General features: G+C 42.3%; 2 protein-coding genes across 3 annotated transcripts in view; one reads left to right on the top strand and one right to left on the bottom strand.

The window, feature by feature from the left end:
* Spata6l (spermatogenesis associated 6 like) overlaps positions 1–15,115 on the bottom strand; it is a 45,076-nt gene extending 29,961 nt beyond the window's left edge. For both annotated transcript variants that reach the window (XM_050159885.1, XM_050159879.1), the window contains exons 1-4: positions 12,692–15,115; positions 8,516–8,653; positions 5,462–5,510; positions 2,835–2,876 (exon numbers count right to left, since the gene is read on the bottom strand). In XM_050159885.1, the coding sequence (XP_050015842.1) occupies positions 2,835–2,876; positions 5,462–5,510; positions 8,516–8,653; positions 12,692–12,730 (268 nt within the window). In that variant the 5' untranslated portion in view covers positions 12,731–15,115. The remainder of the gene's footprint in view (positions 1–2,834; positions 2,877–5,461; positions 5,511–8,515; positions 8,654–12,691) is intronic.
* On the top strand, positions 8,874–11,923 carry Plpp6 (phospholipid phosphatase 6). Its single transcript, XM_050159896.1, has one exon. It carries the CDS (start codon positions 8,966–8,968, stop codon positions 9,836–9,838), a length of 873 nt encoding a protein of 290 aa, XP_050015853.1. The 5' UTR covers positions 8,874–8,965; the 3' UTR covers positions 9,839–11,923.
* Positions 15,116–17,232: the final 2,117 nt, after the last annotated feature.

Raw genomic sequence — 17,232 nt, forward strand, 5'->3', positions numbered from 1 at the left:
AGCATGCACAACAAGGCTCCCATTCTGCATACAGTTAACTTGGGAGTTATAAACAGTACGCATGCTGTCAGTTTGAATATCCCCCAGTCTTCATGTCCAAGCAACTATTCTTATAACCTCACAGACAGATATGTGGTCATATGAAAGACTTGTAAATCTAGGGTGAGACAGGAGGATCACAGGTTCAAAGCCACCACGGGCTTGACTAAAAAAAAAAAATGCAATAATGTTTAACACATAAATTCTAAAAAGTACGTTACAAATGTTTATATTCAATATATTTACACACAGTATCCTATGTATAGGACAGATAATTAGATATAGGTAGGTGCTGTGTGTGTTACTTTAAAGTTAGGTATACACGCCAATACATCATATATTTATTAGTACATTTTTTTAAAGTCTAAAAAAATCCACAGCAAATTGCCAATTAAAGTATCTGTCAAGAATTGCTCATGAATGGGTTCTTTTTATTTTTAGTCTATATAATCATGTCTTAGTTGAAATTTTTGCATTGGGTGGTTTTATACTGAGTGTTTTTATTTTAAATAGTACAAAATTAAGTAAGACCAAAATAAGCATGCTCCTATTCTGTTAACATAAAATCTAACTTGCCAGTTCACAGGGTTGTATGTTTGAACATAAAATTGGGTCAAACAAGAAAAAAGTTATGGAAAAAAACTCAATGGCCTGGTTTTAGCTTGTCATATTTTTTTGTCTAAAAAAAAAGCCATTCAGTGAAAATTTCTGAATAGCAGATAGGAGGCATTTCTCTGTATTATCTACCAAAACAAGTAATTCCTGAATGGATAGACTCATACTACAATATTTAAGAATCTATCCCTAGATTCACACCATAGTCTACAAATTAACACTGTAGTATCTGAGTGTCTTGTTTATCCCTAGGCTGACACCGTAACATTCAGATGTTTGTCCCTAGATTTAGAAGGTAACATTTGCGTGCCCATCAATGTATTTACACAACAAATTTAAGAATTTTTCTCTGGATTCACACTAGTATCTTAATAGCTATACCTAGATTCAGACTGCAACATCTGTGTCCACGTTCAGAGCATTTATCCCTACATTCACACGATAACAGTCAAACATCTATCTATAGATTCAGACCAAAATATTTGAGTGCCTATCCCTAGATCATACCGTAATAGCCAGTTGTCTATTACTAGATTCACACTGCAATAATTTGAGGGTCTGCCCCTATATTCTCAGAGCCTAGAGTTTTTACCTGTTTCCAGAGCTACTTTTGCTAAAGAACCAAGGATCATGTGCCTAGCTCTACACCCTCTCTTGGGCCCCTTACCTGCCCCAGGTATCCAATTATGGGTAGATCTACAACCTTCATTAAAAATCCTCTACTCAATCACAGTCCCCTCCCCCAGCTTTAGCTGAGACATCTTCTATCCAGGTCAGTACTCTTTTCTCAGTAATTCTCACAGGAAAAAAGTAAGATCACTTGAGAAAACATCAAAATGGCACAATGAAAATGAGAAATGCATTCATTCTTATCTTAACTGATCTAAGACTTCAATAAAAATATAAATTTATAGAAAAAGGAAGTGCTTACATCATATAGCACAAATAATAAAAACCTAGAGACAGATATTGGGGTTCAACCTGAACATCAGAAAAGGAAAGCAGCCAGCCACCGGCTCTTACTTCTTCCTCAGATGAAAATGACGATCCTGCCTCCAGGAATCCTGAGACTGAGACTGAGAGCTGTCTCCTCCCATTCTATTTTCCTCTCTAGTGCTGGGATTAAAGGCATGCACCCCCACTGCCTGGCCTCCATAGCTAACGAGTGTGGTTACTGGGATTAAAGGAGTGTGCCACCACTGCTGGTATATACAGGCTGACTAAAGTGGCTGCTTTACTTTCTGATCTTCAGGCAACCTTTATTTATTAAAATACAAATGAAATATCACTACCCATCCAGACCTCATTCTGTAGGTAATCAATAACAATGACCAGAAGGAAAAAACAAATCATACTATGGGAAAACTTGAAACTTTGAAGAAGGAAAAAATTTAGGATTACACATCATATCTAAAAAAAAGGGGGGATCATAAAAATATGGCATAATATATCAAAACTAATGTACAATTCAAAAGTAATAAATTCAAATGATAATGCCCAGCTTAGCCAAGAAATGAGGAGCAGGCATATTCCACTGGAAACCAGTTTGTCCCAGGCTCACAAGGCACAGTTCAGTCTGGGAATTCTACTCTGTGAATATATTAAGAGAAGAAAGAAAAAGAATTTTCATGGTTACATGAAAGACAAAGAAAATATAACAATTAAGGATAATAATACTATGGAAATAGATAGCTATTAAAAATGACAAATACATCAATTCTGGTAACAAGGTTAAGAAAAAAAGCCCAAAATACAATATAATCACATTGTTCATAGTCTATAAAGACACACAAGTAGCTAGACAGGAGTGCATGCTTGTAATCCCAGCTACTTAGGAGACGGAGGCAGGAAGGTTATAAGCTCATAGTTAGCCTAAGTGATTCAATGAGACTTTGCCTCAAAATTAAAACCATTTTCTAAAAGACTAAGAGTATAGCTCAATGGTACAATGCTTACCTAACATGTACGATGGCCCGGGTTCAGTCCTCAGAAACACACACATTCATACACACATGTAAATTAGAAACTCTTTATACCTATCAACGATGATGGTCTAGAGTAGATGATTAGAAATGACTCATAAAGAACACTAAAATCCTGTCCTCCTTTCATGTTAAAATACTTCAAAGTGAATTGTTAGTTTAGGAATATGTTTACCGCTACGTTTACAGGCATATTACCTGGAGACACTAGCTGTATCAATTCAAACCTGGTTAGGAAGCCTAAAAAAGAAAAAAGAGAAAAAAAATGAGATTTTAATATTTCAGAAAATTTGCCTGTTTCTTAATATATGCTAAACTAAAATTATTGTATCTATTTTACACTCTGATAACAACAGTATTGACCCTCTATATCCACAGGCTCCCTATGTACAGTTTCAATCTTTTAACCAACTATAAACAGAAAACATTTACAAAGTGCTCGCATCTGTACGAACGCGCACTTTTTTCTCTTTATTCTCTGAACAATGCAGAACACAGCGGTCATACAACATTACAGTATACAATACAGAGATAATCCAAATTATGTGGGATACACACACATGCATACATGCACCTACACATATTCATGCATAGGTTACAAGCAAATTCTACATCATTTTACTTACGGTCCTTGGGCACTAATGTACTTTGGTATGTGTGGGAGGTCCTGGAACCATTGTCCCAAGGCATCAAAGAACAACTATAATTTAAATTAAGTGCCACAGCAACAATGAAACAGATTTTCATAAAATGAGGGGGTGGAGAAAAGATGAGCGTGCTACAAAATTAGCTTTTTACTTCCTGGAAAGTATAGTATATCTTGTCTCTTGAAGGTGTATTCAGAGCTGGAAAGAAGGCTCAGAGTCAAGAGAGCACACAGCTCTTGCAGAGGACCCAAGTTCTATTCCCAGCACCTACGTCAGGCGGCTAACGACTGCCTGTGACGCCAGCTCCACAAGATCGAATCCCCTCTCCAGCCTTTGTGGGCACCTATGCACACACATGGCACACAGAAAAACATAAATAAAAGCATTTATATTCATAGAGTACTAAAATAGCAACATACTTTTCATTTTAAGCTTGAAAAGCCAAGTTACCCATTAATGAAAAAGTTCAGCGTGCCTAAAAACCATGCTGTCTGACCATACAGATATGTCATAAAAATGTATCTTACTATGCTCCTATGAGATTTAAATATTTTTACAGAAGCTTTTCAGTTTCAGGAGGTCCCATTTATTAATTTTTTTCTCTCAGTGTCTGTGCTATTGGGGTTATATTTAGGAAGTGGTCTCCTGTGCCAATGCATTCAAGTATACTTCCCACTTTCTCTTCTATGAGGTTGAGATTTAACTATTTTTAAAGAGGCTATCTGTACTGTCTATAAAGACATGACTGAAATTTAAATCTTGGGCCAGGAGGGATGACTCAACAGATTAAAGCATGTGTCACTCAAACCTGGTGACAAATCCCCAGAACCCACAGAAGCAGCAGATAAAAAACTCCTAAAGTTATCCTTTGAGATTTACATACATACCCACACTCACATAGCACATGCATGCACACACTGTCATGTGCACATACATGTATCACACACATATACTAATAATAACAGATTTTAAATACCGGGAAAAACTGAAGAAGAAACCAGAAGATGAAAAAAAAACCACCCATGCTCACATGGATTGATAGGCTATAATAAAAATTACTGTAACAAAATGTGATCTACTGATTCAGCTCAATTGCCATTAAAATTTCAGTGACATTCTCACTGAACTATTTAAAGGGAAGCCACACACACACACACACACACACACACACACACACACGATAGTTAAAGCACATTACAACTGATCAGAAGGAGACCCACACACCTCTCTGGGGCAGCCTGCCTGGGGAAGCAAGATGCTGGGTCAGACTCTATCATGGTGAGCAAACACATGGTAGGTATGAGAGAGACAGGATAGTTCATGTCCTGTGGAGAGAGGCAGATCTAAAGGCGTGAAGGCAGTGAGGAGCAAGCTGAGGTGGGTGGCTTCCTTAATACCCAGGGCCATGGTGACATACAGGCCTGGGCTGCTGCCAAGGGCCATGTTTGGGTCTGTGGCCCTGTTACCCTGTGTGGTTCATGGCTCCTGTTACCTACCACCAAAGGCCAAGAGGATAGGGCTACTCAGAGTTGGCCCCACCCCTTACTGGCTGCATCACTAAGGAGAACTGGTCCTGACCCTCATCAGTAACAGCACTCAGAAGAATGGGTCCTACATCTAATCCTGGCAACGCTATAGCGTTGATCCTGTTTGCAGGGGCTTGGGCGAACTTTCCCTGAGGGCATGAGAATGGGGAATCAGGCCCTGCCCCTCATGTGATGGGTGGGAGATGACCCAGTGAGTAAAAGCACAGAAGCCCAATGACCTGAGTTCCATCTCAAGAACTCACGACGAAGGGAGGGAACCAACTCACCAACAGAGTCCTCTGTCTTGAGTACACATGGCACACTCATACCCATATTCACATTTGCGTGTGCACACACACACAAAATAACAATAATAAATTTTAAAATTTAAAGGTTATTGTGATGACATAGGCCTATAATCCCAGGACCCCGGATAGTGGGGACAGGTGGGAGTTCAAGGCCAGTCTAGACTACATAGCAAGATTATTTCTCTAAAAGCCAAACAAACAACAAATAAATCATGAACAAAATTTCACCCTAGAGTTTCCCTAAATTTAAATATTGATGAAACACAGAAATATCACACTTCAGAAGCGGCAGAATTCTGTACCTGGGAATTAATATGAGTTTTTTTTTTCTCTTAAGTACCTACTTTCTAAAATTTCTGCAACAGCTCCAGGATCTATTGCATTTTCAAATACCTACAGAAAACAAGGAAGAGACATTTTCAAGGTTTTAGTAAAAGGCATTTCTAGAAACCATAGTTTATGTTCTTTCAAGTAATCAGCATATAGAGAACCAAGCCATATAATATTTTAGGTTTCAACAGGAACATTTTTGGGAGGTGTGTGGTAAAAGTACAACAAATGATTGTAGCATAGGAGAATTAAAATGATCTGAATGGCAAGTACAAAGAAATTTGAGTTAGCTAACTCTATCGCATGCTTAGATGGCCATCAGTTTGACCTACTGTACAAGCAAACACATCTTGCATCAGCCTGAGTCTTGAGTGCATAGAATACTCATCTAGTGTTAGCTAGGTGATTCCTCTGCCCACGAAAGTGGTTACACTAAACAGGAAGGCAAATAGAAATTTTAACCAAGTGGCGGCAGGGGGTGGGGGAAACCCCAGGAAAACATTACTATATCACTTTAACACTGTCAGATCTGCATATTTCATTCTTGAAATAAAAGGTTCAGAGGCATCACTGAAACAGAACAGGCCTCCAATGACCTTTTGAAAACAAGAGATTTTCAGTAGCTTTTCGGTAGTACACTTAGCCTTTAGACTTCTGACTTAAATGATGTTTAAAGATAAGCATGGTAAAATTCTGTCTGAGGTTTCAAAGTCAGGTCTCTTTTAAGGGCAAATGAAGACACTGTTTTGCTGCTTGCATTTATGTAGTAAATGTGGACAACATTATTTTTGCCTAAACTATTTTGATAATTCCATCTTTTCATTTCAACTGTTATCAGTTGAATTGTGTCCCTGTCAAAATTCACAGGTTGACATCTAACCCCAGGATCCCAGAATATAACCTTATTTCCAAATACAGTCAATATAGATGCGCTTAGTTTAAATTTGAATGATGTCATATTGGAGTAGGTTGAGCACCTAACACAAGATTTTTTTTATTTAAGTAAGTATTTGAGCACAAAAATTCACGTTTTTAAAATTAAAAAGAAAACTAAAACAAATTCATGAATGTACTTGAGCAGAGAGAAATTCATGAACCAGACAGTGCTCAGAGGAGCCACTATTACAAACGGGCACAGTTTTCTACTCGGGCATGCAAAGCAGAGAAAGCAAATGCAGTTGATTGGTTAGAGCGGACAGACCGAGCCTAGATCACCTGACATTTCTCATCCATGAAGACTCTGCTGTTATTTTACTACACACACATATATTCTTTTGACTTAAAGAGCTGGAGTCTGTCTGGTCTAATGCTCAGAATGTTTTTTTAACTCCGTGAACTATAGAGAAGAAATGGTTACATGGTGTATATACTGAAGCTGTGGTCCTTCCCTTATGCCTTGGGAAGTACCAGGGCCCCGACAATATTCTGCTCTGACTTCTAGATCCCAGTACTGCCACAGCAAGTTTGCTGCCCACGGGTTACTTCAGTATGCCAGCTCTAAGGGTCTAATATGTCTCATGAAAGGGTTTTCTCACGTGTGATCGTGGGGCGCTTGGTGGAGCAGCTTGGTCCATTCAAATACAATGGCCTATAAATTTTTATGAAGAATTTGTTTACCCAGATGCTTTTAAATATTCAAATTTGAGTCATGCAAAGAGGCTGTGGGGAAAGAAACTGCTTTTGCTACTTGCTATAAAAGTATTTTCAGCTAAAGAATGAGACAGCGCACGAGACCTGGAACTAGAAGAAACTAGAATATGAACCTAAACAACTTCGTTTCAGAAAAAGGAAAAATGGTCCTGAGGTATGTCTCACTCGTAATCTCAAGACAACAGCGATTCTACACGGCAGCAGAGAAGCATCTAAAGTCTGAGTCTCAGACATTCTATTCTCCTTTTGAAAAACAAATGAGATTGGACTGGGTAAGTCCCCAAGATGATGGATGGATGTGTCGTTCTGTGCTTTCACAATTTTCTATCTATGAGATTCTTACTGCTGCATCTTAGAAATGTTCTACAGGTCTACCGAAACTGGTAAGAGGAGGAAATGCTGGGAAGGAAAACACTTCTCGCCACCACCTACTTCCACATCATGCCCATGGCCCACATGTGGCCAGAAGGACTGTCTGGATTCCGACTGCATTTCCCAGGATAATAACCATTTGCTCTTTTACCCAACCAGCTTGACATATTTTTAAGTGAATAGGCTGTACTTTTTTAAAAAATACTCAGATAATCTTCATATTTTCTCCCATCTTTGGGTCAAAAGAGATAGGCGGGTTTCTGGGCACCATCTTCCGGGCCTTTGAAGGCGATGTGGTGCCTTCCCTGGGCCCCCAACCCCTCCCCTCTCAGTGACACTGTCGGGGCAAAGTCATTAGGCTTACTAAAGATAACTCCGATTTCATCTCCAAATCCAAAACCTGAGGGGACAGTTGGTGGTTACAGATTAATGAAACGGAACGAATATTCTCCAGCATAGTGTAATGAGAAGCCCTGACTAGGGTTTGGCTGTATTTTTTTGAATCATGATTGCATTCATTGGAGTGGAATCTAGCCCTTACTACTTACTGCTACATGATACACTTAAGGTTACTCACAACATAGAAACAGCTTTCTTGTGTTTAGTTACAAGATTTCAGCCACAAGATTTAACTGATTTAGTTAGAGTTTTAAATTAGTTTTCTGGGTTTAAGAAAGTTTTTCTTAAGGTCTACGGTTTATTAATAGCCTTTCTCATAAATGTGATGCAACTGTCTCTAACACCTCAAAGAACATTCAGAAACGCTCCCTGCTCCAGTTAGAAAATGCCAAGGGAGCGCCAAGAATAGAAAGCATCCACCAGGGTGTTCAGCACTCGATTGATAGAACTTGGCTCGGACCTGCACAGCAAAAGCAATCTTCTAAACCTATGCTTTTGCCCCAAAGCCGCCTGTACTTTTAAACTATACTGAATCGCCTTAGGGTCACTTTTTTAAAAAGGAAAAAAAAATGTACAAAACCGCTATTCTTTATAAAAAGTATTCCGCTGACTTCAGACAGCCAAACTCATTGAGAAGTCAAGATCACCTTTTCAAATATCATGTTCTGTTGGATCGCAATAGGGAACACAGAAGGAAAGCAGTTTGTCTCCAGGTACTGATTCAGGAGGTAGACTCCAAGGTACACACCTTCCTTGTACGGCAGGAACACCCCCGGGCAAGAAATCTTAAAAAGAAGAGGAGGGCAATCAGTATTTGTTTTTGTGCAACAGGGCCGTGTATCTCCTCAACTCCCACAGCCTCTGAAATGACCCCATCATTGCATCCTTCACCTGTACCTCCCAGCCTCAGCATCCTCCGGGCTCTTCCTCTAGCTGGATAACCCGGTCCCCTCCCACATCTCCGCCAGGTGTCACAATCGCGCTCTGCCGCTCCTCGGCCCGCCCTCCAGGATGGCAGTGCGGAAGCGGAAGAGGCTGCGGGGCCGGGAAGCCTCTCTCCGGTCTGGCCGGGTCCCCGGGACCAGCCGCCCGCCGCGATGCCGAGCCCCAGGAGAACCATCGAGGGACGGCCGCTGGGCTCCTCCGGCGGGAGCAGCGTCCCGGGCAGCCCGGCCCACGGAGCAAGCGGTGGCAGGTTCGAATTCCAGTCGCTGCTGAGCTGCCGCCCGGGCACGGATTCAGCCTGCGCCCGGCTGCGCGCGTCCGATAGCCCGGTGCACCGGCGCGGCTCCTTCCCGCTGGCTTCCGCGGGCCCCGCACAAGCAGCCCCGACCCTGCCGCCTGAAGAGGACCGCATGAACTTGAACCCGTCCTTCCTGGGCATCGCCCTGCGCTCCCTGCTGGCCATCGACCTGTGGCTGTCCAAGAAGCTGGGAGTGTGTGCCGGGGAGAGCTCGGCCTGGGGCAGCGTGCGGCCCCTGATGAAGCTGCTGGAGATCTCGGGGCACGGCATCCCCTGGCTGCTGGGCACCCTCTACTGCATGCTTCGGAGCGACAGCTGGGCCGGGCGCGAAGTGCTGATGAACCTGCTCTTCGCCCTGTTGTTGGACCTGCTGCTGGTGGCTGTGATTAAAGGACTGGTCCGCAGGCGCCGACCAGCGCACAATCAGATGGACATGTTTTTCACCGTCTCAGTGGACAAGTACTCCTTTCCCTCGGGCCACGCCACGAGGGCCGCCCTGGTGTCGCGATTCATCCTGAAGCACCTGGTGCTGGCCATTCCACTGCGGGTGCTGGTGGTGCTCTGGGCCTTCGTCTTGGGGCTCTCCAGGGTCATGCTTGGGCGGCACAACGTCACAGATGTAGCTTTCGGCTTTTTTCTGGGCTACATGCTGTACAGCATTGTGGATTATTGCTGGCTGTCACCTCACAATGTTCCTGTTCTCTTCGTGTTATGGAATCATCAGTGACACCATCTCATTGATTGTTGGCCTCAGGAAGTCCAAAGGTTTCCACCTTCGAAGAATCTGACCTAAGCCAGAGCCATCCAGTTGTCCCCTCAGCCATTTCAAACACCTTTGGGAATTCTGGGATCACACTGTCTTGACCTGTTCCTAGGCGGGAGCACGTGCTGGCTCTTACTGAACACAGGCATACTAGAGAAAGAATGTCTATTGTGTATGTATTCAACAGCTGTTTATCTCCAAGACAGATGCAAAGAAATCAAGCTGGCTGATTATACAATTGCTGTTTCTTTAAAGTTGACAGATTAGTGTTAATTAGTAATCCCCCAAAAAACAATGTTACTACTTGTAAATTGAATATTAAGAGACATGCGCTTCCAGATAAACCATGTGCTTATTCCCAGCCCTTCCCCTGTGGTAGATTTTAAACAGTATTTTTAAAATTTAAGGCAGATTTTCCCAGTTTACTCTCTGAACATCGGTGGCCACAATTGGAGCTTTTTCTGTATCCTGGTTGCTTAAGAAGCTCTCCCACCTTGGTGGATTAGGTCATCAGAAGAGGTCACACACAGCACTTGCCTTTCTTCCTATTGCTCTCAAAAGGTCTTGAGGTGTTTGCTTTCCACTGCTCTCTAATAATGTCTTTTAGCATTCATAGAACAAGCCAGGATGTTAAAGAAGACACACTGAAAAAGTGGGCATGTCTAAGGGTCCCACAGAAATGTAAGTATGAGACTACTGTTCATTCCTGTTGACAATCAGTAGCCATGCATAGCAGGGGGCCAAGAAGCTGAGCTGCTGGGGAGACTGAGGGTCTGGAAACAGACAGACCACAGATGTCAATGACCAGGGGCAGGAGATGAAGCCCTGCTCCCCTTCATCTCTAAGGAATAGAGCATAGGATTCTCTATTAAGGGGGAAAAATGAAAAAGAGTTGTGGTGTTCAGTGTGCTGCATAGCTTCCTTGTGTATATCACAGAGATGACTGTATGCTATCCATTTTCGTATCAGCTCCACTTTGCTGTATCCAGCACGTTTTCGATAACAGTACTTAACTTGAAATTCTTCAGGAGAGCCTGTTGCCCTACATGAGCACCTGGTAAAACTCCTAAATTTCTGTTTACACGGAAAGCTGTTCGTCCACGCGCCTCCCCCAATCATTAGACCAAAGATGACCAAATAATGTGATAGGTTTCTGATTCCTGTCTGACCTGGAAAGACCAAAGGGAGTATGTGCTATATGAATCTGTAATGCTGCTCTGGCGGGAAAGGAAACCTTTAAATCACCCGTGGCAGTGGGGTCGTCAGGTAATCTTAGTGACCAATTGTTCTGGCGTTTATTTATAAATAGAACGGATTGTTGGATGTGATCCAATACGCAAGGATATGGACCAGACTGTGCAGAATGGCTGTGCTGAACGGTTCTCACTGGGAGGAGGCAGGACCATAGAGAGTGGGGGATAGGCACACCAATAGGATCAGCTCTTTCTCTGAATAAAACAAGTCATTGCATTTCCACAACACCCTGAACACTAACTACCTCGTTGCTTACCGACTCTGCCAAGCTGTGAGGTTCTAAGTGGTCTGAGTGTGTGGTTTAGATTTTCAGATTTTGGTTTGGTTTGGTTTGGTTTGGTTTTCAGGACAGGGTTTATTTGTGTAGCCCTGGCTGTCCTGGAACTCGCTCTGTAGACCAACCAGGCTGGCCTTGAACTCACAGAGATCTGTCTGCCTCTGCCTCCCACATGCTGGGATTAAAAGCGTGTACCACCACCACCCAGCTTCGAAGATCATTCCTAATTGTAGCATTCAGGCCAGGCATTTGAAGGACAGTGTTTTCTCTTACTGTGTCCCTGGGTCTGATTACTGAGGGCCTATCTTCTGGTTTCTAGTTACACTTCTGGAATTTCATGTTTTGTTTGCCGGGGCCTGAATTTGCCAGCTTTCTAAAGCACAGAACGGATCAGGTTACCTGACTTCATGGCTCATTCTAAATTCTCTCGAGTAAAAAACTGATTTTTTTTTGTTAATTACTTGCACACTGATTACTTGCCTTTTTAAAAACAAAATAAATTAACCAGTACTGTTGAATGACATGGGATGAAATCTTAATTTGTCTTGCTGTAAGAGAGTTCTCTCGGCCTTGTGGGGATTCCTTCCTCTTTCTGAGCACTTGAAACTGATACAGCACGACCGATAATGTCAGTAAAATGGAACCAAACCAGGGCCCTTTAAGGTCAACAAGCTCCATGAAACCCTAGAGTTTGCTGTTGTATGGCATCTAGCTGAATTTCCATGCAGGGTCCTGTTAGCATCCCCTGTAACTATGGCCAGTAGTGAAGCCTCTTATAAATCAGGAAGCCAAGCTCCATGCCAGTCTTGTTGCTATAGATGGGAGAATGATACAAAAGGACTGACTCCAAAATGGGAACATCGTCTCTGGGCTCCAGCTGAAGGAGAAGTTGGTGGGTAATTAGAAAATGTTTATTGTTAGACTGAGTGTCCTGTTGAAATTACCAACCCAAAGCCGAGGGAACGCGCTTTGCCTCTTGGAGGTGGCACATTGGTCAAGAGTGGAGCTTTTAAAATTCTATGTTCTCTGATTACTTAAAGAAACAAAGTTAAATCCTTTATCCTTGGAGCAAACGTTCTTCGTTTTAAAGAAGCCAAGAAACACGTTGGTCTTGCAAAGAAAAATAAAACTCGGGACAGATTGGGCTGAATTAAAGTCTAAGAGGTCCACGGATGACAAACGTGCAGAATCCTAGGGACAGAAGTGCAGTGTGTCCCAAAAGTGGTGTGTGTGGAGACAGTGGAGGGGAATGTGGGGTTAGCAGTGCAGGCTCGCCGATCTCTTACCGCCCGGATTTGGAGTTCCACCACCACCTCCAGAGGCATCCTTCCCTGTGTGGGCGAAAGCACCGGAAAGACAAGATCCTTTTGTGCTGAGCCTTGAACCAATTATTTCTTAGTTTACGTCAAGGCAAATGTTTCCCAGCTTCCCTAGCCCCCACCCCCACCCTTTTGTTCCCCCATCAGTCCCCCAAGCCCAGGTCCCTCCCACCAGGACGGGTATCTCACAAGCTATAGATTGTAAACTTCCAGAAGGCTGAAGCGTCGGGTTGCCATGGACACTCAACGCTCAACCTTCTCCCCTGGAACACTAGCAGGTTTAGGCGCATGCGCGCTAATGCTCTGCTGGGAACCGGAGTTGTTCTCAGCGTCCTAGCGGTGGCCTGGCCAGTAACTGCCTTAAGGGCCTTGGGAACCTGTCTGCTGAAGCTAGGAACTTCTGCAGTCTTTTCCTGGACGCTTGTTGACCCCCCAGTTACTGTGTTCAAATGTTTACCAGTTTCCATCCCCAAAGTGGAATGAGATCATAGCTCTATTGTGTAATCGTTTTTAGTGGCTGTTGAGACCCCAGACACTCAGATTCCTGTGACAATGTCTATTTAGCATAGTTGCCCATTCCCTAGGGGACTCCCTCATTAAATGTCTTGTCTCCTTTTGCCTCAGAAAACACGCTCACTGACGATAAGAAATCAATGTACTAACTAGAAATAGGTCATTTCTAAAGAGATAAGTTAGGAATCTCATGTCAAGAAACAATACTGACTTCCCTCTTCACTGAACAGTTCAGCCTTTCCGAGTAATTTAAGGCAGGCATTGACTTGGAGCATCTCCCAGAGGAGATCCGTCAGGTGGCAGGAGCAGAGAGTATGATTTCTCAAGCAGCAATGAAATGACAGGTTTTTTTTTTTTATCCATTTTATGTGATTTTTAAAACAACAATAGTGGACAGGAGGAGAATATGGCAGTTTTTAGCAGATTCAAAATTTCACTGAAGGCCAATGTCTCAAAAGGTTAAATAAGTAAATACATAATATTCTTAAAAATTAGGGCTGGGCCATGTGGTTCGGTTAGTAGTGTTTGCCCAGTCTAGTGGTCACCAGAACTACATAAATCTGTCTTTAATCGATGTTTTACTCTTAGCATGGTTAAGAGAATCAGAAATTCATTATTAGCCTGGAATAGATAATGAGTTTGAGGCCATCCTGGACTACATGAGACCCTGCCTCAATAAGACAGAATTTTAAAGACATTATCTTATAATTTATTATTAATACTTTACATTGAGATCTATGCAATTGGAAACGGCGCAAGAAGATATCCCTAAAAAGATACCGCTGAAGATGTTCACTTCAGTAGCTTTAGTAGTTCATATCTCTGAAAGAAAAAAACTCAGTGGTGAAGAATGAAGCCTTACGTCTATACCCAACTCCTAGTGTTCTCTCTCTCTCTCTCTCTCTCTCTCTCTCTCTCTCTCTCTCTCTCTCTCTCCTCTCCTCTCTTTCTCCCCAAAGACGTATAGAGATGGGTGCCCAGCTCTCTGGATGCCCAGAGCACAGATATGTCATGACAGCTAACTGGCACAAGACCTGTGATGTCACAGGGATACCACCAACGGATAACACTAACACTGTGCCAAACAAATTTATAGTTAAGTTTCCAGAGGTAAAACAAAAGGGGGGACCAATTCTTACCGAAGATCTATTTCAGCTGCTAGGAATTTATTCTGTGGATATACTTTCACATACACACACACACACACACACACACACACACACACACACACAAAAGAAAAAACCATGGCGATATATGCCTCATCATTAAGATTAAAAAAAATAAGAATCAAGCAAAGTTCACTAAGTAGAGTCATATTAAAGCTGATGGTTATTAAAAAGCATGAAGAAAGAATGAAGCAGAGCTGTGGATTTCAACAGTAAAGAATCTCTATGAGGAAAATAAATGCATGACACAAAAATTACATTTAGGACACTGCTATTCAAATAGAAGGCAATACAATGTATAATTATGCTTAAAGTGTTTCTGGGGCAGGACAGCACGGAATCACTACAGACTTAATAAAGCTGCACGTTTGGAAAGTGATGTGAGAGTCCCTTCTGTTTATGTGTTGCTTTTATTGGTTAATGAATAAAGAAGCTGCCTTGGCCTGTGATAGGGCAGAGTAGAGCTGTGTGTAGGGAGTGACTGGACTAAACTGAATGACTGGGGAAAAGAAGGCGGAGTCAGGAGAAGCCATGGAGCCTCCAGAGGAGAAAGACATGAGCTGCCAGCCTGAATCATGCTGGTAGGCCATGAGCCTGTGGTAAAATATAATAGAAACGGGTTAATTTAAGATATAAGAGTAAGCTAGCAATACTTATGATTGGCGAATCAGTGATTTAAATAATAAAGTTTCTGTGTGATTATTTCGGGAGTCTGGGCGGCTGGAAAATGAACAAGTGGCTTCACCCAACAGGAAAGAGACTCAGATAGAGTGATTGAAGGGAACCTTGCTTTTCACTTAATACTCTTTGGTGCTGTTAAAGAATATTATTCCCAACAACCTCTATTACTGAATTCAAAAATGGAAAAATTAAACAATTAAAAAAACAAAAACAGAAAAAAGAAGCCTAAAAGCATAGGAAGAGCAAGAGCCCACTCTTCTCCAATGGTGGGAGCCAAAGCCTGCATATCACATGTCACAAAACACCCATGAGCAGGTATCTGCCACTTTTACTTCCAGGGCAAGGGATTGTATTCTCTGATCCACAGGTGTTTCAGGAATCTCACACCCTGAACTAGTAGGAGACATTCCCTGCATGTTTAGACATAGATTGTTCTAGAAGAAACAGAGTTTCAAAGGACTGCTGGTCACATCAGGTCAAAGGATTGCTGCTGAATGCTTGCTGAGCTCCCGTGGAGAGGCCACCTGGGTTATCTGACACAGCGCCCATCAGGAGGGAGGCCGCCTCTTAGTCACCTTTATGCCATCTTATTACAGCTAGTGTCTCTCTGAAGGCGGGCGGCCGTGCTCCATAGTACATGACTGAAAGGCCTTTAAAGTCCTGTCCTAATGCATTTATTAGGCTCTCCCGTCTTCCATGCCAGCGAACTGTCCTTCAGCAGGCATGAATAACACCAGAAGATTGATTTCCAAAGTGAGTTATTTGTGAGAAATGCCTGCTGAAAAACAATAACCAAGTTTGTGGACAGTCCGGATTATCTCAGCAACAACACATTCCCAGGGCACTAATTTTGTTCCTGTGCACGAATGAAGCCTTCAGATAGAAAAACCTACCTCTTATATCCACCCTCCCCCCAAAGTCTTTCCTTAAAACGTTTTTTAACAATTTAGCTTTCTCAATATGTCAAGAAGAAATTTTACCTTTCTTTTACTATGAATAAAAATGAACTGCACCTGGCTCTTTCCAGTTTTAACAAACTGTAAAGCAGAAGTTTCTATTTAAAAAAAAAATATTTAAACTGCATCCTTTAGGGAACTCTCCAAGAAGGGTCAGGCTGTTAACTAATTCTGTCACTATGGTAACACTACATACCTACCTATTTTATTAAAAGGATGGATCTATAGAAAGCATGTGCACTAAGTTGAATCAGGCTGCTAGTGCCACATTATCAATATGGTGGTGACATATAACTAAGTTAGCTAAAACAAAGTAACGTTGAGTTCCTCAGTGGCACCAGTCACATTCCCAGTGACGACGCAAAGAGATCGTTTCCATCAGCAAAGACTGTTCTAGTGTGCAGTATTTTTCTAGACTTAACTGCTCTTAAAGGAGAGGTAGAAGGGAAATATTTTCTCATTTTGTTTCACAGTGTCGGGGTAAAACCTAAGGCTTTGTGCACAGCAGGCAAGTACTCCACCACTGAGTAACATGGCCAGCTAAAAACCACATTAATGGCCTCCCAAAGAAGCCATCCTATAAGTCACATGTAGAATGTTGAGCCATCTCCTCAGCAACTAAAACAGTCAATGGCATTGTTAGAGCAAAGGAAGTGTTGGCAGTAAGTGGTATAGATTTTCAAACTCTCAATAACCAAATATTGTATGTGTGCCATTTTTGCACCCTGAATTTTAACAAACCAACTCAAACGGTGTTTGGGAATTCCAGGCAATGTTGATTTTATTTGGAGTTATACAATACCCAGTGATTAATTTTGATAGGTATGATAAAGCCTTTGTGTCTTTGCGCAGACGCATTAACTTGGTTTAGAGTCACACATTAAGGGATTGCATTGTCCTTTTGTTACTCTGCAAACATGCCTGACAAAAGCAATTCAAGGGAGGTTTTCTTTTGGCTCGAAGTTGGAGAGTAGTCCATCATGGTGGGTAGGATGCAGCCACAGGAGACTGAAGCGGCTGTTCACTTTTCTTGGGTCCACAGTCAGGGAAGTAAGTAAGATGGATGCTGCTTCTTCGCTTGCTCCAGAACCTGTCAGGCTCCACTGGCAGCCTGCTTGCCTTGCCAGCATGAAACTTAAAGATTCATCCCCAGCAGTCCATTGGATGGGGTCACCCACCTTCAAGTGTGGGT

Source organism: Alexandromys fortis, unplaced genomic scaffold, assembly GCF_014885135.2.
Source record: "Alexandromys fortis isolate MF-2015 unplaced genomic scaffold, M_Fortis_MF-2015_v1.1 scaffold_10, whole genome shotgun sequence".
Taxonomy (NCBI): Eukaryota; Metazoa; Chordata; class Mammalia; order Rodentia; family Cricetidae; genus Alexandromys; species Alexandromys fortis.

Excerpts from the sequence above, each read along its gene's own strand:
- Plpp6 (XM_050159896.1), top strand. The coding sequence starts at position 8,966 with ATGCCGAGCCCCAGGAGAACCATCGAGGGACGGCCGCTGGGCTCCTCC.